Below are 24,159 nucleotides of genomic sequence, written 5' to 3'. Positions count from 1 at the left end.
AAGTGCCAGGCAGCATTTAAAGATTTGCTTGGACATGTGCATACATGCATCTTATTCATCTCACCAAAAGGGAACTCCAGTTTGCTACAGAACCTCACCAAATACTTTAACTAGAAGCCACTGGATTTTCATATATTTATTCTGTATTAAGTACCCAGCTACTTTTTCAAATCAGGATTACACCTCATACAGTTGTTTTTCAAAATCAATGCATTTGAAAGACCTGTGTAACTAACAAAGCATGTCCCATCTCAGTCCATTTGTTTTTCTTGTACTGTCATTTCTCATCTGACTCTGCGTTACTTAGGTGGTCAGCTTTTTGAAAAAGGGAAGTCTATCATACCTTTCTCTTCTGAAATAAGAAGGTTTGCGTCCCTATAGTTTCTTAGCAACTACACGGCAGAGCACAAGGAAATGCCCTCATCTGAGAACGTAACACTGTCGTCTCAGTTCCCAACACCCCGAGAGGTGTGTGTGTGTATGCTCTTTGCATCAGTAAATGAAGACTACAAAGACTTACAGTACGAGCACACGGCTCCTGTGAGAGACACCATGGGCAACTGCCCACGCTCGCATTGCTCCCCGACAGAAAAAAGCTTCTAGGTCACTTGTGAGGTGAAAGAAAAACAAACCTGAAGTGATAAATCCCATTAGCAGTTTTCAGCAGGTTTTGTGCCTCCCCTTTTTTAAAATAAATAAAATGGAGCCCTTACCTAATTTGCAGATAAGGAGGTATTATTAAAAGCAGTTACAGACCCAATTACAACTCTAGAAACACCACCAAAATGCACTACAATATTCTTTTATTTAGTTTACAGAAGAGTCTATCAGTACAGGTTGCAGAAAGAAAATGTTTAGTGCTATTTACAATTTGTTTTAAAACTCTGCTCTATACAAATTTAATTCTGATCAGTATGAACAATATTTTTGTAAATCTACTGCATATAAAGCATTTCATCAAAGCAGTAACAATGAATAAAATAACCTGTTTACATTTGAATGATGCCAATCATTCGAAAAAACGATTACACAGAACATTTGTAAGAGTTGTGGACACGTAAGTACAGAACACAATGTCAACCTGTGACTCATTTTTTTAAAGGCTAAAGCTATTTATATGGAATATTGTTCTATTATACTACACGCCAATCTATATTTAACTTCTATAGTTATGTATTTTATAAGTTTTTTATTAAATATATTCTACATATATTTGTAATTTCACCCAGGAAGAGTTCCTCCCCAGTGAAAAAATATAAAATCTTTTATATTTTTTTTAATTTTTATTTTTTACAGGTTTAGATGAAACTAGCTCATGCTTTAGTGCTGTGCAAATTTCTTTAGCATATCAACATTTAAAGTATTGATATGAAATAAAAGAATGGCATCCTTTTGAATTATGTACGCCTTCAAAAATCAGCTTCTGATTTTAATACCGTTGCAAGCACTAATACCAAATGCAGATTACGTAAAGAAACAAAACTAGTATTATGGTAGAAGTTTTTCTTTTTGCTTTTTAAACTTTAATAATTCTTTTGAAGTCTCTAATGAGTAAGCATGACACTGGAGTCTAAGGTACAGATGAGAAAAATGACTGAAAAACACCCATTGCCAATATTCAAATACATAAAATTGATTAGTAAATTATGTTTTCTAACATTTATGCACAATAATAAAAGCCTATGAACTACAGGAAACTACCCCTCCCATATTAAGGCTAGGAAACGCACTCTCTGCACTTGTTTGTGCTGTCTCAATAAGCACTCAACTAACACACGAGATCCGAGCGCACGCAGTAACGAAAGAATCAGTTTCATCAGCCCTCTACAGAGTGCTTTTAAATTACAGGCACATAGTTTTTTTTTTGTTTGTTGCAGTGAAAATATATATAGTTAGACTTGGTTTAGTTAGTATTCTGTGCCAGTTTGGCCACCAAGGTTGACTTACGTAGAATTGACTTAACAGTTTTTCCTTTGATTTGGCCATAAGTGAGATTTGTTTTAATTATTAATATACTATTTTCCAGTGTTGCATTACACATTGCAGGTTATTACTAAATGTCTCAAATATCGTTACAGATTGTTGATGAGAATTTACTGTCAACCATATTTAGTGCAAATTGCATCTAGAAAGCTTGACTGGTTAGATCCAGTTAATGGAGATTTTTGTGGTAGCAAAATGATTCCTGCTATGGAAAAGAACACAAACCTTCCTGGAGATTGAATTCTTTCCAAAAGTGATGTACTGTAAGATTATTCAACAAACAAAAGGGAGGAATTGAAAAAAAATAAACAATGAAAGTGTTCATAGATCTTTCATCTTTTTTAAAAAAAAAAAGACTAACGAGACAGTGTTCGTGTAATATTTCAGTTCCATGGATTTACAGACAGGCTCTTCCTACAGGTGTTTGAAGCAAGGTAGGGCCTCTTCTATTCCAGCAGCATGAAAGACAAAGACTATATTACATCACACTTAGCAGGTAAAGCTAACAGGGTTTACAGGATTACACAGCAATTGCTTTCTCCAGTTTTTTCACGGTTCCTTTGACCTGCAAAGCAAGAAGAAAGCTTTGCTTACATGCCATTTCTAAAGCAATTCTGTGTGAGAGTATGCTTAATACAAGTCTCTTCTACATTATTTGCAGTTAAAAAATTATTTATTATTATACACATGCATACTATATAACTGAAAAATAATTCAGGACTGGTTTTTCACCAGTGAATTTCTGCAGTTTACAAAAATACAAAACCAGAAAGTTAAATTCTTAGTTTTCTATAAAGAAGTACAAAAGCATTCCATTACTTCCTTCACAAAAAAGCACAAGGTCTTGACTTTTCTCTCTTATAAAACACTCAAAAAGCCTATAAGAGATCTGACCACTTTGCCACTTACTCGAGTAAGAAATACCTCTAGTGCACAGCCTACCTTGAGAGTTTGGCTCTGGCAATGTCTCTCTAGCCACCAAATGCATCACTGTTGTTTTGCCAAATGGAAGTTTTAATGCTGCAAAAGGAAAAAGTGAGAATTATTAACACATTACAGCAGCCTTTTTTTCTTCAAAATACCCAACTGAAACTAACTATAACTGGATTAGCATCTCTTCAAAAGTTCATACTGTTAGGTTTGAACTGCTTACTGGTTGAAGTTCTATAAATCAGGGCCTTGGGGCATTATAATAGTCACTTAAAACACTGCATTCTTAGAGATATGATATTCCTGTTAGGAAACTTAGCATTCCTCTTTTGAGTAAAAGTAGAAGTGGGCATTCATACCAAGACTTAGGTGTTAAGCATTCTTTAGTGATAAGGATGCAAAAAGTGGCTAATTCAGCCACTAAATTGTTATTCCTGAGATATCAGAACACTGAGCTACTACTGTAAAAAAGATTTTCCCAAAACATACTTTGATCCATGACACAGATTTTTCAAAATAGAAAATGTTTAGATCTTGCCTTTCAATATTAACCTGTAACATCAGCTGCATGGGAAAAACATCAAATTTAAAACACCTTAAATCATATACAGTAATACTCACAGTGCTGCCTTTGTGAGTTCAGCAACACAAAAATAAAAAAAAATAGTGCTTTCCACAAAGCTTGTCTCTGAAACTGAAATGATAATTTTCACATTCTGATTTAAGTATACGAACACAGTGTATACTTAAAGTATTTTCCTTGATTGTTTTTCTAAAAACTATAAGGCAAAGATGCTGTAAGTTTTGTCCTTCATGGCTTATAGAGGAAGAAAGTTAGTGATAAATTTAACAAGAACTTAATCCTAAATGCACAAATCATTCTGACTTGAGTCGAATTTGCCCTATCAAACTCTAGTTACATCTTTTATTTTCCCATATGGTGCATCATGGCATTTTAAGTGAATAAATGAATAATGAGTGGCAAACAAACCTGAAGGTAACAGAAGAGAAAAATGTCTCTTTATTTTAATTACTATAGCATAGATTAAAGATTCACTAATGACAAAACAAACCTAGTATTTGGTAATTAGATGTATTCAATACAAGCCTCACTAAAACACAGCTATTAAATCATGTTTATTGCCTACGTATTTGTATGAAAAAATGCAAGTTATGATTGAAACACAGGTTAAAACACAGGTGTAAGCCTACAAAGGGATACAGAACTCCACTGCTTCTTTGAAGCAGCTGTACTTCGGGAAAAGTCATCTCCATGGAAAGGCAAATCTGAAAGTTGCTTAGTTTACTTGAAGCATTGCTTGTGCCTGAAACTAGAAGCTATTGATAGCTTAAAATCTGACAATGACATACTTTGGGTACTTGGTACAACCAAAAACTTTAACAGACTGTTAATATGCTCTTGGCAAACAAAACTATTGTCTTCATAACATAAACTCTTGAAAAGCTATTACAGAAAGAGCAAAATATTACAAACTAATCACATTAGGGACATCTTTCATTATATCAAGACACTTCGGGAGACTTCATTAGTGAGTCATGGAGATTAACTGTTTGCAGTAATCAAGTAGAATATGCTAATATTTCAATTAACTCATTTTAGCTACTAGTTTGCATAGTTCTTGCTAGCAATTTCTAGCTTCTTTCTTGGAGCACATGACAGCATCTGAGCACCCTAACCTATGCTCAGTAATCCTTTCTTGCTCTTTTCTTTGTTCTCTCACTCCTTTCTCTCACTTAAACTAAAATCATATTTAATTCCTTTCCCATCTGTTCAATTCTACTGTTTTTCCATATTTTCTATTGTCAGAATTAAACTTCTCCCTGCTTTTTGCAATATGGATGGTACGTGGTGGGTTGACTTCCCTTCCACCCTTCCCTAAAAATAAGCAAACAGAATGCTGTCGATTACCGTTATCTACCAAGAAATGGGGAACTGTTGATTATGTATTACTTCCGTAACTAATATTATTTGAAATACAAACTGCAGAACAAATATTTAGCTAAAGGATGAAATCTCCTGTTGGAAGCTGAACAACAGACTCTGCCTTGCTAGCCAACTCCCCAACCCTTAGCACAGGCAAGACACTACCAAACAGTGTGGCTCAAGCACTACAGGCAAGAGCAGCACAGCAAGCTTTACAGAGGGGTCCATTTTTCTTTATCGCTTCCAGTGCCATTAGCTCTACTGTTCTTGTAGTGACAGTCCATTCAAAGAAGGTAACAAAAGGGATGATTTCTTTAAAATAAAATTTTGCACGCAAAAGCATTTTTTCCTATCAATTTCTCACTGTTTGAGGCCTCTTAGTTTATAGGAGTCTCAAATTCAGAAGCCACTACACAGATACGAAGTTACAGTTAGAACATTAAAATGTAATTTTTAAATGTGAACAAAACCGGACTCGCATTAAAAAAGAAAACATCAAACTGTTTCCTTGGAAACTTTTGTTTCACTGGATGATAAAGTGACTTTCAGAAGGTCCAAATTCCAGTCAATATTTCCTTATCACCGAAAGCAAATATAACACTAAGTGCTATAACTCAGTTATAGAGAACTGCAGCTAGAAAAGCTTAATGAAACTGTATTATAACAGCATAAGAAATTAAATATTGTGTTTAGCAAGAAACTTCCTCCCCCCTCCATCTCCCTTTTAAAGGTAACTAGTTCACTTAGGGTTATCTCTGATGAACACCACAAACTGAAGTAAGAGCCTTTTCAGGTTGTTTTATGAATTCCTGTTCCCCTTTTAGTTGTATAATCTTACTCCAGATAACTTCATTAGTACTGAAGTTAAGCCAATGGTTTAGGGATCCTTTTTCTTAAAACAATACATCAACAAAAGGATTTTTGAAAAACACTAATATACATGTAAGATCTTTGGGATAAAAACATGATGATTAAATTGCAATGCCTGAATGATTAAGAATGAACTGAAATGCCCTGAGCCAAAGTAAATGTTCAAAATTCATAGACCTGAAGAGTCATCAGCATGAAGCTATTATTTTTCAGCTTAACTCATTAAATAATATGTTAAACATATTAAACAAATATTCAAAGTTGTTTCAGATTTAGACAGATGTCACTAAAGGAACAAATATTGGTGGTAAAAAGCAACCCCCAGAGATGAATGGCAAAGAAAATCCCATTTAGCTATCCTTGCCTGGAAATGTAGGGTAAGACTAGCATCTTTAATTGTAGAGATGATCCAAGACTTAACATTTGTTTTTCAACTCTACTCCAACTGCTACTAGCTGCACTCATTGTCACCTGGTAAAAATACAAATTAAAGAGTGAATAAAAATTTCAGGTTCTTCCAGCTGAGCTGACAATGATCTCGTTTGTATATATAGCAGCATTAAAAATTTATATATGTGGAGAATAAATCTATTCTAAAAGTACATCCCTAGCCAACACTGGAAATGGTAGAATCAATGGCTATATCATCCCCGTCACATCTTCATGAAAATCACCATAAGCAGTCCAGAAATATTATTTTCAGGTTCATCTTAACTTCAAAAACATTTCACTGGTGATTTTGTATTATATTCTTTTTTCTGTACTGCATTCAAGTACCAAATCATGAACAATCATATAGATGAAGCAGTAATTAATTTATTTTTAAATTGGCACAGAAAAGAGAGTCTCATTTTTTTTAGTCATTGATACAGTTGATATTCACACTGGCAAACGTTACCTACAAAAGGAAAGATTACTGTTACAAATGCGTGTCACACCTCTAGCAAAGATTTCCACCAGAATACGTAATTGTGAGGAAACACTTGCCACGAGGGGGCAGAGTTGAACAGCATTTCCTCAGCACAAGAACTGAAGCCATTTACTGTTGTTTTCGCATAACTATGCAATTGTGTCCCTGGGAGAGCACTGGACAGCAAGAATGCTTCCCCTCATTCTCATTCATAGGATGTCTTCCTGCGTTGCAGTTAGATTTGAAGTATTGTCTGACCAATTATTATAAAGTTTATCAAACACTTCAAAATACTTCAGATACTTCTTAAGTAGCTTGCCAGGTAAGCGCAGTGTAAGAGAGGTAGAACAAAATATTGCATTTAGAAAGACAACAAATAAAAGCAGCATTACAGTTTGTTTGTGCAAGAGAAGACTTGACTTAGCAGGTGGTACCTCCCAAAGTTTAACTAGTGGTAACAACATGGAAAAATACACAATAAAGTGCAATATCACTCTACACAGAGGAAAATAGTATAAAGCAAGCCATATTGTGATCTTGAACAGTAAAGTAGTATTCACTGCCCTGTAAATAAATATCCCCTTTGCCTGACTGTAACATGTATAATGAAAAGTATTTTCATACCTCCTAATGTCACATTGCCATGAAGAAACCTCCCTTGATAAATAAGCCGCAAGATATTTGGACTGCTGACTTGTTCTTCTTCCCAATCTGAAGAGAGAGAGAATTTACACAGTTACATTGTAATAAAAACATCTTTTGTTATTTCTTTCACCTTTACCAGGAAGAAAACTAAGAACAGGGTTCTTTTGCATGAAACACTAAAAAGAGTATATAAAGGTTGAAGATACAGGAAGATGATTCAAGGGCAGCACACCTGAAGTCTATTCTTAAATTTATTATTTGACACTGGGCACTAAAACACATAACATTACTGACTTCACAGACTGCAGGATATATTTAGCACATATACAAGTCCTAAACAAAATATTTCATATATACAAATTGCTTCTTAATATCCAGGCAAAAAGTGCCTTAATTTCTTCCCATTCAGAAGTTTCTCAAGCCATACTCCTCCTCATCAGCTAATTGACTAACTGGAGGCGTTCTCCAGCAATGGGAAGCAGCCACACACAGAGCGAAAGCACATGTGATGGGTCATTTGAAACAGGACTCTTAAATCACAGCACTGAAAAAAAGCTCTGGAGGCAGCTCAGCACCATTCAATGATGGCCAGATCCAACCAGATACATGTCCAGAGGGGGCAGTGACCTGAGCAGCCCCAAACAGCCACTCCGCTGGAACAGAAGCTCTCTCAGAGCAGACACCCACCAGTACATTTTAAGGAACATCTCAAAGGCCAATCTATGGATATTTTTATGTGGCAAAGAGTGGTGCTGGAAAACAGAGCATGCATTTTCCTATAATGCTTAAGTTATCATGAATAAATTATAATCTTAAATGATCCTCTACCGTTCCCTGTCATAATGTGAAGAACAAATAAATATGCACTTTGCTTTCAGAACAAAGCCTTGAAATGTTGAATTTAAATGGGCTCTCTGGGAATACAGTGTCTTCTGTTTCTTAGCTGACCAGCTATCTGGCAACAGTTGTTCACAAATGTTCTATATTTCTGCTTTGATAGTGTTTATATACCAAAATGAATATTCAGCAAGGGATCCCAACAAGCCACAAAAACCAACCTGTTCACTGGGAACGTACAATTAACATGTAGGCAGTATCAACTGGCACCACAAAAGAAGAAGAACTGAAAAGGGAGGAAGAGGAAGCATTTAAAACAAAAGCCATGGCTGCAGACTGTATGGAGAGGCATCTGGTACAAAAAGCAAGCAGGCAGAGATGCAGGCAGCAGGAGCCATCAGCCCCAGAATACAGAGGAGGCAAGGCTGGTACCAACGGCAGAGGCTGCAACATTCCCAGGTGCTGCCATGTGCCTAGTTCATAAGATTAGATCAAATTAGGGGGGACAAAGCTATTTGAATTTCAAGTATTGCCACTCATTCAATTGTCTTGCAATTCAAGCACATGCCCCTTCTGCTATGCTTTGGGCTATGTAAAGGATCTGAATTATCACACTGCTAGAATACCAATTTTTATTTTTTTACTCCATACAGTCTGAACTCCACTATAGCGTGGCTGTAAGGAGGAGAAATTCAGTCAGTTTACAGTGCCATAATGATGTAAAATCACAACCAAAAGAAGACAGACTATGTTCTGGCACAGGTATTTTCTCACTGTTAAACTGCCAAGTTACCCATCCTTTCTTCTTGGCTGGCAGTCTGAAACATTTCTTTCTGACATCAATTCAAATTTTAATTTCCACTGATGACTAAATGAGCCAAGGACTCTCTGAATCTACTTTTTTTTTTAAGTTCAGATAATTGCTGTACAAGAAAAAAGTTATTATTTAGAAGAAAGGGGGAGGGGAAGAAGAGAATAGGTAACCTACCTAGATGATATGCATTAAAATAAATTCAGCATTTTCTATTAGAAGTCAAGAGATCTTTAATTAACAACTGTATTGCCAAAAGAGGTGTGGAGAGGTTTGCCTTAACCCTGCCAGCATGCAACTGAGGATATTTTGTGACTATTTTCCCCATGAGACTGTGACAAGTCAAAGTGGTAGTAAAACAACCATATTATCTCAATTTCAAGGAAACTTTAGTGCTCATCAAGATTTCTCAGTTCTGTGGCAAAGAGGAGCCCTCTCAGTCTGAAAACAGGTAGTGGGCTAATGTTTGTGCAAATCTATATGCTATTCTGAAGCAGATTTTTTTCTGTCTTTTAAATTGAGAGTATTCTTTTTTGCAAAGGCAATTAAATATTCATCAAGATTTGGAGCACTCCCTCAGGACAGCAGGTATTTGAACTGAGGGTTCCATGTCTGGTTCTACTTTTCTTTTTTTTTAAAGAAGAGACTTAAAAGTCTGGGTTTCTTCCCATCTCTAAACTCAGAATCTGCAACTTTCAAGCTCTTCACAAGACTGGGAACATGACCTCACATGTTCAAGCATAAACTTGAACGAGAAAAAAAAAAAAGCAGTTCTGCCTCAATTCAGATAAAAGTACACAAAGAACATTTGGTTATGACTACTATGTTGAAGGCACACATTAAAATATGAACAGCAGCTACATAGATGCTACGTCAACCATATTTCTGGGTACTAAAGTGTTTTACATCTGTATTCAATACTTCAGAGGACTTAAACCCTCCTCCTTCATTACATATATACTAAATACATAATACTTCATCCCGGCAAATCAAACAACAAACAAGTCCCCTGGAACTCTGTTTTTCCTGACCTTAAAGACCAGTTTAAGGCCTAAAATACAGATTAGCAACACTAACTTTTTGGCATGAATTATCATTCACCATATGTCTTTGACAAAGGCACCACAAAAACAGATAGGGCAATGTTTTAGTTTGTCTAAATAGTAGTCTTTTTAACATCAAAACAGTAACTCAAATGAAGTCCTGTACCAAAAGAAGCATTTTCTTTCATCGTATGTAATGCTATGTCTGTGTTTTGGCTATTTTCCCATGAAATCATAGTCGGGCAAAACAGAAGCACTTTGTTTTGGGAAACTATTCACATACATGAATACACGTCTTAAGTTCTCAAGTCTATTTTCTGAAGCCAGTATTCCTGCATAACAGCAAATATATTCACACAACCAACCTCCAGTCTTTTAATGTTCCTTAAAATGTGCTTTTATATTTGTTTTTTTTCCTGGAAAAATATCAGTATTACCAATCCTTTCCAAGATAAGGGCAGTAAGGAAGAAGTACTTAGACTCAATTTTACTAATGTGTTCATGTGACATGCTATATTTTATATTAGCTTATATTAGTCCTCATATAAGAGGTTTTTATATCTCTAACATTTCCTCACACTTACTAGATCCTCTAACATGATTGACCAAGAAAAGTGTCTAAAGAAAGGGGGAAAGAAGTATTTCAGTTTGGGGAAGCAAATTTTAGAAAGTAGGAAACAGTGCAGACATCTAAAAATCTACCCAATCAAAGAAACTGGGAAAAAGAAGGCAAGCCAACTGTATTTGTATATAAATCCATAGATTTATAACCAGTCCAGATACAGAGTAAACATACTTAAATTTGAATGCTGAGCATAGACATTAGTTTATTGATCCTTTAGTCTGACAATACAGGGAAGCTTCTTGCTCACCAGTTAAAAAGCCAAAGCCACACGGCTACTCACCCATTGGCCAGTTGTCATACACATGTTTTGCAATATCTGCAGCAGAGTCATTCGGTGAAAATAGGAACTCTTTTGTTTTCCCACTTACCAAGATGAGGCGCAAATTTATCTGGTAAAAAAAAGACCAAACCAATATTAAGAAAGTCTACAGAGAAGACTTAAATTATTTAATTTTTTTATGGTTACTAAAAAGTTGTAACTGATTTTGGATGAAGACTGATCCAAATGATTTGAGAAAACAGTTTAAGACAGTGTTAAAAAGAGGGTCAAAGAGGTCAATAAAATTTTGTTCACTTATACATAATCTAGGAACATTAAATTCTAATAGTTGGCATTTTTGATTATAAACACCAGAAGACTCGCATAGTTACTGATTGAATCAATTGTGCTATCAAGAAAAGCTTTCAATAGAGTAGAAAAAAATTCTAGCAAGGACACACTGGCAACACAGCTTCTTGAATGAAGAGGAAAAATATAAACCTGAAAAATTCACTTAGACGACATTAAAAATATCAAAATCTGCTCCTGAATAGCCTGTCGGCCCAAATAAAAGCCCTAGCACGCTCCCTCCAGCCCTAATCTCAGCCAGGCATCTCCTACAAAACACCAGGGAGTCAGCATGCTTCCCTGGTCCCAATGGCCACCGAGCTTGAATCCCGCTGCCAGTCTTCTGAATCCAAAACTTTGTCCCACCACTGTTTTTCACTACAAGCAAAGTGGTTGAGGTCCACATGCAACACAGTAATAACATCACATAGTCATTTTTCTTTCATTAATATCCTATATGAAATGATCAGCACCTTCAGCCATAATTTTCCTCTCTTCTATTTGCAAATTAGAGAATATTATTCCTTTCCCATATAGCATTAAAATAACACATATAATGAACTGACTGTGACATTATTTACAATGCAAACAAGATAAAATTTTGGCTCCTCAAGCAACTGCTAGCAGGGTCATAAAAGATGTTTGGGTAGCTAGCACTTACCAATGCCCACGGCAAGCAGGAGTCTAGCTGCTATTGTGCTTTGACCTACAAGCCCACATTTCATCAACTTTTAGCCAGACTTTAGCTATACTAACTGCTTGGATACTTCTTTCCAAGTCACACTCTCAAACTGTGGCTCTCACTTCAGGGTAAGTTGCAACAAAGCTTTCTTTGCTGGAATTCAGTAAACTGTTTTCTACATCAAATATGAAGGGAAAAATTTACAGTGATGCACAAGTTTTGAAGACTTTAAGGTCAAAAATCTCAGTGCATCATATCCACTGAACGTGATAGCCCAGCCTCAGTTACCTACTCTCCACTTACTTTCAGAAACTCTCTGAAGAGGTTGTCTATTCCCTCTTGAATGCTTTGGCTTGGATTCATCTTTAAGTACCTAATGGAGGTATCGAAATTAAAATCTCTATCATCCAGAACACTTCAAGGTCAATGAAGAAAATGACCCCTCCTAAAAGCAATTCAGTCTCTACTTCAAAGTGTAGCAAGTATAAAAGAGTGAGCATAAAAGGTCTAGGTTGCCTTCACTGTCCTCCTGCTAACACCCTTTGGAAAATACAAGTTCTACCATTAGACCAGGAAAGCAGCCAAGCGGTTGCTGTCTCTGAGAAAGCACCACAGCCACTGTAAGAGTATCGCTGTATACCAGGAAATAGAGAAAAAACTTAAAGGAGAGAAGCTGCAGGAATGCTGTTTAGTCAAAGACAATTCTTCATAAAATTCAGAACATGTTTGGCTATACATATGAAAGTTTTGTTTTCTTTGATAGTTCCACAATGATTAGGGAATTACTTTCAAATCTCACCAACATTAAGCAGAAAAAGCAGACCAAGTTCCACTGTTCCTGATTACTCCAAAAACCTGACTACTGCAATGAATTACAACTTAAACAAGTTGGACTATGTCCATTTATTGTTTTGCTAATATTGTCTTTTAATTTAAGTATTTCTCCTCCCTTAATTGTCTCCACCTGTGTATGTATAGACAACACTTACATATATGATTCCTTTAGCTGGACTACCCCAGACAAACTCTTCAAGCTTTCTCTAGTAAGGTATCTATTTTCCCATTCATCCTAGGAGCCTGTCTCTGCACCTTTCAATTTCTTCAATTTTCTCCTCAAACAGATGACTATTTCTGAAGCATACTAAATGATGTCTCACCAGATGTTCGTATAACACCAGTAATTTCCTCTGTCTACTGGAAACACCTTCTGTGACTGTGTCCCAACAGCACATATACCTTCTTCATACCTACACCACACTGCTTGCTTGGTGACTTTGTACTCCTGTCTACTTTGATCCTTTCAATTATTCAGCTTTCAAGCTTTTAACTTGGCTGTATCACCCTAAAGCACATGGCTCCAAATTTCATTCCACTTCTAGTACTCCATCCCTCAGAGGGAAATAAGGCTAGGTATAAAGAAGTATTCTGCATCACAAAGATGTTTCATATTTCCCCCATGTCTGGGCCCATGGCCTAAGAAATCCCCCCCAAAATTCTGTGTAACACTTCTTTCTCTTTAAATTACAAGCATTTTTCAAAGTTCATGTCATCAACGAATTCTAGCAGCAAGTCCTCTTTACACTTAGCTTTGTCATTAAATCAATCAGGAAACATTAAGATTGATCCAACAATTGTTTCATAATGATTCTAATAATGAGCTCTCTCTGAGCTGACTTCCCTCCTTTCAGCTAGGTCCTTTACGTCAGGCCCTTAGACACACACACAGTCTCTCTAATACATTTTAATTTCTGCTATTTAACCAACAGTTTGCAATACAGCACCACATCTGTTACTAAGTACATATTCAGATGTCACTATAAAAATGCCTATGTAGAAAATAAGTTCTTTTCATCAGCTTGCCATGCTCTAGCTTTTGGAGGTGGGATGTACCGCATTCGATTCCATTTTCTCTATACTTCATTATCTTTAATTATTTTTTAAGCATTAATGCATCTCATTACAACACCAACATACTGCCAAAAATTTAGGAAGTTAAGACTGCATCATAAACTGTTACTGTACATGGAACAGGCTGCCTGTTTAAAAGAACAAACAAACCAACCCCAAATTCTTGGTACCAGTGCCTGCTGTAGACACTAGAGGGGACGTGCTTCTTGACCAGCAGCCCTCCTGCCTCTCGCTCCAATTCCCCATATCCATTTCCTATACTCTAAATGGCTCCTGAGATACCCCCCTCCCTCTGGCCAAGCAGTCCCCAAACTCTGAATTTGTGCAGGTTATCTAAGGATTTCTTTTCCTTCATCTGTGTGTAGCTTAGTTGTGGTGGGGGTTACCTGTTTTGAAGATCATAGCACTTTCCTAGGCAGCAGGCATAACACCAAACCATCAGCTCCCTAGAACTCTCTGATTTGCATCCTACAAGGAGGTGACTAAAACAGATTAGCCCTGCTTAGCACTTAAAATATGATTATAGCACAGCCTTAACATAGAACTGAAGCTATTTTTCAGCTAGCGTAACATTAGGGACATACATTTCTTTTTATTCTTTTTACTGAGTTTTGAGATTACCAGGCAGACCATACACTGAATACAGAGAGGAGATGAGTATCACTGAAAAATAACCAAAACCAACTTTGCTTCCTGGAAAATCATATTTTTGCAGTTCATAGGCAACATAAAATCAATACAAAGCAACAGGAGGGGGGAAAGAAAGAATGAAAAATGTTAGATCCTTATTTCTCCCCACCTCCCCAAGATGGATAAGTTTTTTGTTGCTGAAGAACATTTCTTATAGTCTTACTATGAAATATAAAAGGCACATCAAAATAAGCTAATAATTTTATAGGGTATATTACAAAGTATGTGTAAAATGCAGGATGAATATTTTCATTTAAAAAAAAATAATTCATCAAATATCAGCAGAAGCCCAAAATAAATTCTTAAGTCAGTCAAGCAGATGTTGCATCAAATGCAAGGAAACAGCTGTTCTAATGAAAGGTTAAAGTATTTTCTTATTTATAGTACGGCATGCCACTGACACATTTAGTTTGCATCTTTTTGTCTCTCTCTCTCTCTATGTAAGATATATATATATATTTATGTTTCTTAACCTTAGCTTGAAGGAATCTTATTCTTGAGTTCCACATCACACTACCCCAAAGGGTTTGAAGCAAAGAACCCCAAAACTTGCCTTTAAATTTCCCCTCAAGAGCATTGGGAAATTTAACAGCTTGTAACTGCTGTGCTACTTAATCTTGCAAACAAAGTATAGGGGATCTGAAACAAATATTTTTGCCAAAATTCTACTAATGATAGCTCAGAACTAAAAGAAAAAGGAAGAAAAAATAAGAGCATATGTGTATACACATTTACTCAAAATGCAGAAAAAAATCTTGGTTAGGTAGAGAAGGCTTGACACAAAAGCAGCAAATTTTAATTTTTCAAGTTAAGAAAGGATTCTCAGCGGTCTTAACTACCCTGTATCCTATTTCCTATGTTAAAAGTTAGCAAGGAGGTTGCATGGGTATCCCTTGTATGCTTGAAGCCCATCCACCCATTCTTGTCAAAAGTGCCTTGGTCCCAAGACACTCTTGCAATTTTTATGGCCCTGACAAGTTTGTCCTTCCACTGGGGAAGTAAAAACAACCATCCTGATTATGTGGGTTTTTTTTTTCTCAGGCTACCAAAGGGAATTCCAGCCTTTTGCTACAGGAAAGTGATACAGATTATATCCTCACATTTCTGCATTATAGTACCAACTGCAACATTACTGGTGAAAGCAGCCAAGAACAGCCACAGCATCAGAAGTAGGATTAAATGCAATTTGCAGACTATAACTCCTCTGCACAGTTATGTAATGGCACATTCTGTTTGTGATCTCAAGCATGCAAACCTTGCCCTCTCCCCTCCCCCAATCTCATAATCAGAGCTCCAGTGACTACCCCATCAGTTGCACTGCATACACAATAAAAATTTTCATTGTAGATTATATTCTGTAAACAACAACAACCCCCTCCAAATAAAATTAAAAAAAAAAAAACAACAAACAAAAGCAAATAAAAATACCAAATAGAATAAATGTGTAAATTAAAATTATGTCTATGCAAAGACTGTAGTAACAACTGTGACCACAACTTCTGGAAGAGAAATTTGGGTCACGTATATGCAGATATAGAATGAGTTGTGTTTTCTTTGTTAAAGCCATCCACAAAGTTTGTTCATTCATTAAGGCATAACTACAAAATGTCTTAAGTGCCACAGTGCTAAATGGGAAGTCACTTAAACATCAAGAAACACTGTGTAGGTTGTAAATTTCATTTCTTAATGTTTAAGTGACTTCCCATCTATTAAGTTAAACAATTCAGTTTGTTATCAATTTTATGCTCCAGTAGCAGGCTGAGATTGCTCCCATCTTACAACTGAAATGCAGAGGAGGAGAAGTGTCATATCACCACACGCTATACAGCCCCAAGTTTAAACTAACTGCTTTTTTTCAGTTGTTTTAAGATTAAAATATAGACACAAAATGATTTGATCCTCAACATCCAATACACTTACTTCCTAGTTCAAGTTCCTAATTATAAGAAATAAGTTTGTTCTCCAAAGACACATCAATGTTTCTTAATGGCTCTAGGCCAAAGAGAAACCTCCCAGCCCCACGCTGTACACTTAGCTGACTGGATTCCACCAGACTCATGTACGGTTGAACCAGACCCAAATAACTAAGTGAAACAGCAGCATCAAACATAAGCCAAGTCAGCAGGGACCTGCAGGTTCTAGAGGCCAGGTCACTCTTGGAAATGCATCCAGCTAAACATAATGAAGAACTTCAGTTTTTACACTCCCTGGAAGGCTGCTGTAGAACCTGAGAGTTCCACTGAGGGCTTTCTTCCCATTCCCAGCTTATGTTTATTCTTGGACAAGTTACACTCACTTACTTTGCACTGTAGCAAAAAAACCTTAGGGTTTCAAGGGCTTTCTTCTACATCTGCAGACAAGGACACACTTTGCTAAAATAAACAAGCTAAAGTTTTCCTCATTAAAAAGCTGGCCCTTGGTGGGATCACTGTCTTCAAAGTTCTGAAGCACATCAACAGAGATCAAAGAAACTGGGCTTGGGTAGGCCTGGAGGCCTAGTGGGCACCTATTACCAGCCTTCCTATGCCTACATTACCACAACGACCTCTTTGCTGAGGTCCAAGTCAGAAATCTTGTTTCATATATGGAAAGGAGGATTTGAACTGTGATAAGGTAAAAAGTTTTCACCCTGAAGACATCAAAACAGTAGTCTCCCAGAGATGCTTTGGAAGCTCTGCCCTAGTGGATTTTCAAGATCCAACTGACAAAGCCCCAAGCACTCTGTTCTGAATTCAGAGGTGACCCTGCTTCCAGCAGGAGGTTGGGCTACAAAATTTCTCAAGGTCCTTTCCAAAGTGAATGATTCTACAATTCACTTTAAACCATATCTGCTTTAGTCTTGACGAATCTTTCTTTAGTATGTATAATTAGAATTCTACATGGTATTTCAGGAATTTATGAAATTATACCAGAGCCTCCTTAAATTGACTGCAAAAGCCTCTGTTTTCTATACAAACATCACAACTGTTTCACATTCGCAATGCAGTAATCTTGCAATGCTCTGCTCTAGTCCAGTTGTTTCCATGACATAAGCCTTCAAGTTTGCATTACAAAATATAGCATTTAACCACTCATGATGCACAGGATATTTTTATATTAATACAATTAATTTTGTTCCTATTAATTCAGTCTTTGAGATAATCCAATCTTTTCTATACTACACCGTGATCATCTTCTGTACCACTGGTGCTTCTAAATTTTCATCATCAACAAATTTCATGGGCATACTGATTTTCCTTATGTCAGTGGCATAAAAGAAAATATCAGAAAGACAGTTGGTCCCAAAATTATCTTTAAAGAATTCCACTAAGCGTAACAGTGCTAGCCTGACACTTTCACATTGAACACTGTACCTTACCATCTTCTCCACCCAAGTCACATGCTTTATCAACCCCTGCCTTCCCAAATGGATCCCTTCCTACTCAACATCAACTAGTCACTGAAGTCCAGAGAGAATACACTTCTGCATTTCCCTCATCTGGAAAACACTCTCCTTCCAAAGAAAACTGGCTAATGAATCTGTCTGTCATAATCTAACTTGGGTAAATATATATTGTGAATTTTATTCCATTATTTCTGCTCTGCTCCTTCTCAACATCCTTCCTGAGATGGTTATACAACTGTCAAATTCAAAGTCTCTCTTCACATCTTTCCACTCATTTAGCATGCAGATGTTTTATAACTTTAATGTCTTTGACCTGAAGAAATACCAAACATATAAATTCTTCATATAGTCTCCCTATTACTAACCCAGTATATTTAATCAGCATCTTCCTCCTTGAAATCCAAGGCTTTATGTATACTCCTACTTTGTTTATTCTTCCATTTGATTTTAGCTGTATCAGCTCATGATCATTGAATCTCATTTCCCCAAGCAGCCTTCTGAAGATTTCCAGAACTTTCTGGGAATTTAACATGTAGAATAATAACATTAGCTCCTTCTCGGCCAAGAAACTAGCTGGTAGAGGGACTAAGGTGCATATGATAAGGAAGCAAGTGAGCAAAAGTATGAATTTACACTTGGCAACACTCAGAATTCCTGTATTTACCTTTGGATGCAAAAAGGGGCTTTACTCTACCCTTACAGTGTCTTGCATCCATTATAAATTTATTTTGTATCGTGAAAAAACAATTGTCATGGAACACGAGAAGAAACATAAATTGTCCCTGTGAATGAATACAAGTTCCATTGCCTGCTGGTTGGCAGAGCTGTGTCACTCATTCAAAGCCACACCACTTGTGAAAGTAGGGCAATCCCAACATGACACCAGGAAACTGTGACAGCACCTGCATCACTCTATTCAGGACTGAGGTGAACTTCATAGCCTGTTCCGAAGACACATTCACCTTTAGATTACTACCACATGAAACAAATGTGTTACTATATGCAACTGCTTTCTCAAACAAGGAACACCTAAGGCAACACTGCACTGCTAAAAATTAGGTTAGCAAATTTCAGAAGTTTGAAGTGAAGGAAAAGAGAAAATCAAAATAAAGCAAATTTTATTTAGAGGTGGAAAAAAGGCAAAATCCTATAAGCATTTAACTCGGTAGCTATGATAGAACTAGCTGTTTCTATGGAAACCATGACATTCTTGAACTTAAAATCCTAGTGCTAGGTCACACTTCATCCATTTCCTCACTTCAGTTCAAAGAACACAGGAACAATGGCAATATCCTCCTATGAGTTCCAGGTTTATCTTTTAAGAAGAAATCTCTAGGAAGCACTGTTCTTCAAAATAAATTAATACAGATACTACGAAAAATAACCAGTAAAATACAATGGATTTCAGTGAAGTTTACATACCTTTTCCTTTACTATCCTGACTGTTTGCATTCCTGGAACGAGGCTGGGTTGTTTTTTTAGTTGTTCAGTTTGGGTTTTGGGGGTTATTTCGGAGAGGAGAGAGGTGAACACAACATACCAAAGTGTTTGCTGGAGCTAATTAAGAACTAAGAATTTTCACTGAAAATCAGTTTTAATATGACAGTAAAATCAGAATAATAACTTTTTTTTGAGGTTCTATCAGTAAAATATTTTTCCATGATTTAATGAAATAAATGTCCACCCAGGAATAATTTCTCTCCCAGCAGTACAAGAAAACAGATGCAATCCATTAACTGAAATAATGCAAGTACTCAAGTATCTGGTCTTCTCAGGTCAAATAGAATTTTGGCTACTGTATTCCAAGTACATCCTTTAATCATAGGGTACAGAATTAACTTGTCTCCTGCTGGCTCCCAGGAGAATCCACTCTGACAGGGAAGATTCAGAGAAAGACCTCTGATTACTCATTAGCCACAGACAGGGCAGTTTCACCCTGCACAGGTTATAATTGTCTAAGTCCATCAGGATCATAATGTGCAAATTGCAACACACAGAAGACTATGTCTTTAACACATTCCAGAAGACCATGAAACAACACAAATAGGTAACCAAAAAAAGCAGAAAGTAAACTACGTGGCATTCAAGCTTGCTATTTTCAAAGATCATCCTTTCAACCCAGTGCTGGAGTAAGTGTATTTTCACTGAGAACTAAAGTGAATAAAACACAAAACAGAGAAATTGATATACTTAGATTAACATAAAATTTTGGTACAGACCATTTTAGCAAGCAGCATACCACGCTGAGCCAGTTATTTCCAAACACAAGAGTGGAAATAACAGTAAAACTGCATCAAATGTCAATGCACACATGAGAAGTTTGTGCTTGCAGGCCAAACCAATTAGCTCTGCTGCAAATGGCCACACTGAGGTGGTTCAATAACTACGGAGCCTCTGCTCTCAGGAGGGACTCCCAGTAACACTGAAACCAGGCCATCCTGGTGTGATATATGCTGGGGGTCCCTGGCCTGTAGCACGTGGAGTTAGTGGTGAAGCACCAACACAGGCTTTTGTATGACTTCTTCGGAACTTACATAAAGTAATAGCAGAGAAGAGCATTCCACATTTTCTTTCTGAAGTGGGAAAGAGTGTGAGTAGGAGAGAGAAAAGAAAGTGTCTGTTTCTATATTTTTGATCTCTATCTAAAACTATCTTTTAATGACACATATCCCAACATTTGACTCCAGAATTTAAAAGGGAAATCAGCATGTACCATCTCTGTTACCATCCTGCCACCTCTTCTCAAGAACTGCCCCTGGATAAGCCCATCACCTTATTTTCACCCTCTCCTACCAGTTGGTATTTAAAGCTTAGAAGTTCATCACACAAACATGAATAATGATACTTCCAGGCACTTACATAAATTTGGATTTAATTCTGATATGACTCAACATTTGTTCTGATGTATTCTGTAGAGACTATTTACATAGCGTTTAAAAATATTATTTAGGAGAATTCAATGTCATCTTTGAAAAGACTGATGCAAGACCATCGAGACTGTGAATACTTATTTTGTGAAATGCCTAAAATCTCCAGTTTGAAAGTGAAGACTTACTGCTGTTGCTAACAAAGGAGAACATACAATTCCATATATATGGAACCAGTTCCATAGATAGCTACTTTTTCCAAGTCCAAGGGGTAAGCAGATACCCTCCATCCCTTCATAATCCCCAATCAATTATTTCTTTTTACCTTTAACCAATTTTTGTAAGGGTCAATTTGATTTAACCCACATTCCTAGAATATTACCTAGACTGGGAGGTATTACAATTTTATAACCCAAACAGGTCAGTAAGGTCATATGTAAAGCTGAAAATAATCTTCCAGTTATAGGCTGGATGAAAACAAACATCACCTATAACTTGACAAAAACTGAAGTTCACTGAAGAAAAAAAAATTGAAAACAAAGAAAACGTTGAAAATATATGGGAAAAAAAGGACATTTAAAGGGAGCTGCTATTTACTGGAACAATCAAAACAATTATAAGTGCAAGCAGCATATGTTCATGGATATCATCTAGTTTCACATACTAATTTTCAGGGGAAAAGTGAGATTTTGTTTTTGAACGTTGAGGGGTTTTAATGTTTTTGTTAGTTTTTAAACGGAGTTTTAAAAAGTGATTTTTCATATTAAGTTACCTAAACATAATAAAGATGCATTGATCTCTCTGCATTCCTGTGCTAATCTTTACTGCAGAAGTTCAACTGCCTTTCCCTCTGTTTCTACTTTCTATCATGTGAGACAGGAACAGCAATTAAAGATCACTCGAAAGTCAGTGTAAATATTTATGTATATGAATGTGTAAGTGCCAAGACACAAGTAACTAGCCAATTCAGAAAATTTCTTGGAAAATCTTATAATAAGGAAAAAATGCATTTATATAAAAAGGGGAAAAACCCCACAAAACAAAACAAACCCAATAAAACACAAATAAACAAACAAACACAAACAAACAAAAAACTCCACCAAAAAATCACTCCACTGTCCTGGAAATAAAATATCTAACCCTTAGTTATGAGAGCATAAGGATTCATGAGATCTTACTCATGAAGAGTATAGCATGAAATTATACTTTTTCTCAGAAACAAATTAATCTCCAATGCAAAGCCTATTTTTAAAATGTGCTACTCCTCAGGCCCCCAGAAAGGGACAATGACAATCAAGTATAAAAATAGCCTGATTTGGAGTAGAAGAAAAATAATACAAGAGCAACGAAACAACCTTCTGAATCCAATTTTGTCTTCTCTTTTCTCTTGCAGTAACTGCTGCATTATATGGTTTTTAATACAGTTTACCATACAAAAAACGTACTGTGACTAAGTAGAAGATTATAGCTAATATAAATACTGTTTACCATTTAAACTAGACACAGCTTGAGAAATTCTTAGGAAAAAAAGCCACTCCCTAAAAGCAAATAAAGAGTCACGTGGTCCCCCTGGAAGTCCCCTCATATCAACTCTGAGCTACTAAGAAGAACATCATATGAACAAAAAAGACTTCCCGAAGATTTTTCAGGACCTATATCCCAATGGAAATACCAGCAGTAGGAGGTTAAGTTTTCAGTGTCTCATTCTAGGACTCCGCTGACAGGTCCTTCATCTGGTATGATTCTGTAACTTGGTCAGCACCAAAGTATTCAATTTTTAAGGCCTTGAGAATACACGTCAAAAACAAAATGAAAAAAAATCCTAATTATCTTTTAAAACATGAAAGAGGCAAAGAGTTGCACTTTGACTTAGAGATGTATTTTGCTTCACTTACGGTATTTAGGGAACACCATAAAATTAAATTTTTATTAATAGCTACCAATTCCTAGCTTCTCTGGGCTTACTGTGTATCATGGCAGTCAGCCAAAGTTTTGCCATTCCAAAATGCTATCTAAATCACTGAACTGTGATAATTAAAGGCAAGAGACAGGGCATTATATAAATATATATATATATATATATATTTTGTCTCTGATGCAGAATATAGTTCACATTTTAATCAAAATGGATGTTTCAATGACCAGAGCTAATTTACTCTAGCAAAAGTAACCAACTCAGATATGAATGAGAATGCAACCTTTTCTAATTGTTTTCATCCTATAATAGCCCAGAGAAAACACTGAATTATGTGATAAAAGATCAAGGATTTTGATGCTGATCCAATTTATTCAGAATACAACTCTTCAAGAGCAAACAGCTTGACCTATGCCTGTACTTCTCAGTACACAATAATGAACACTTTACCTTCCATTTTTTCCCTCCTCAATGAGTTACCCTTCATGTTCAACAAAAATGTAAGCCATGTTTACAGAAAGCTTACATGTTTTTCTTCTATTTAAACATTATGGCACTAATGCATCCCCAAGCTAAGCCTGCTGAAGTCAACTGACTGAAGTTAATGGAACGATATCACAAATAAGATCTGATCCAGTTATTTGCTATGCTTTACATTCACTGTTGAACACTAAAAGGCACAGCTTATTAACCTTTCTTTTACTGCATGCCAGCAAAGTGCTTGTGTTCTTCCAACCAGCTGGCAGCCTAATAGTAATTCTTATCCTATCTCCACCATGAAGAGCACTAGCACGTCCAGATTGCCTACTAATGACCAAAGGAATTAAAGGTGCCTTTTTGTTTTGGTCTCCTCCTTCTCCAGGATTGTTAAGCCTTCTATGGAGTCAGAAACATACAATATAAGAGTTGTTAACTTGCTGCTCAACTTCCTCGGATGATCTAGTTCCTGATGCACTATCCCTGTATGATTACCGCATGGTTTTGTCTGCCTGGCAAGGTACCTTAACCTTTTTCATCCACAAAAGAGTTTTCTTCAAAGAAAATTAGATTATAGTGAAGAGGAAGAAAAAAAAATGAATTGGTAAGAAAAGCTTTTTTAGAGAACACACATTTAGTATCATTTTTTTATCTTATCTTGTATGCCTGGAGTCTACACAAAAACCATTGAATTACATAAAAATGCTTCATTCCAGCCCTCTAGAAAAATCTATCTTCATACAAATACAAAAAGCACAGATTTAAGATCCAATTGATATTCAGGCATCTTCTAAGCATAAACATCCTCTTGGTCTAAGATGTCACTAAACCCTTACCAGGAGGAGAGAACAGTGTTGCCTTCTTGAAGGCAATACTGTCTTTTAATCAGCAGTGATTATAAGCAACACTGGTCATGGCTGTCAGCTCTTACTGCATCAACAACTACATGATAACAAGCCATCTGCTCTGTGTCAAAGTAGTGAGTAAGGCTGGCTTCTGTGAATCTGGGGCAACATGTGTGCTAGCTTG

General features: G+C 36.4%; 1 protein-coding gene across 1 annotated transcript in view; it reads right to left on the bottom strand.

The window, feature by feature from the left end:
- Window positions 1-786: 786 nt before the first annotated feature.
- UBL3 (ubiquitin like 3) overlaps window positions 787-24,159 on the bottom strand; it is a 56,270-nt gene continuing 32,897 nt past the window's right edge. Inside the window, exons 2-5 of the mRNA XM_027727146.2 lie at window positions 10,880-10,988; window positions 7,263-7,349; window positions 2,926-3,003; window positions 787-2,548 (exon numbers count right to left, since the gene is read on the bottom strand). Coding sequence (XP_027582947.1) covers window positions 2,496-2,548; window positions 2,926-3,003; window positions 7,263-7,349; window positions 10,880-10,988 — 327 coding nt within the window. The 3' untranslated portion in view covers window positions 787-2,495. The remainder of the gene's footprint in view (window positions 2,549-2,925; window positions 3,004-7,262; window positions 7,350-10,879; window positions 10,989-24,159) is intronic.

The sequence above is a fragment of the Pipra filicauda genome, unplaced genomic scaffold, assembly GCF_003945595.2.
Source record: "Pipra filicauda isolate LSUMZ 115617 unplaced genomic scaffold, ASM394559v2 scaffold50_size3627746_pilon, whole genome shotgun sequence".
Taxonomy (NCBI): Eukaryota; Metazoa; Chordata; class Aves; order Passeriformes; family Pipridae; genus Pipra; species Pipra filicauda.
The sequence above is the reverse complement of the archived record's forward strand: the minus strand, read 5'-3'. Positions and strand labels throughout refer to the sequence as shown.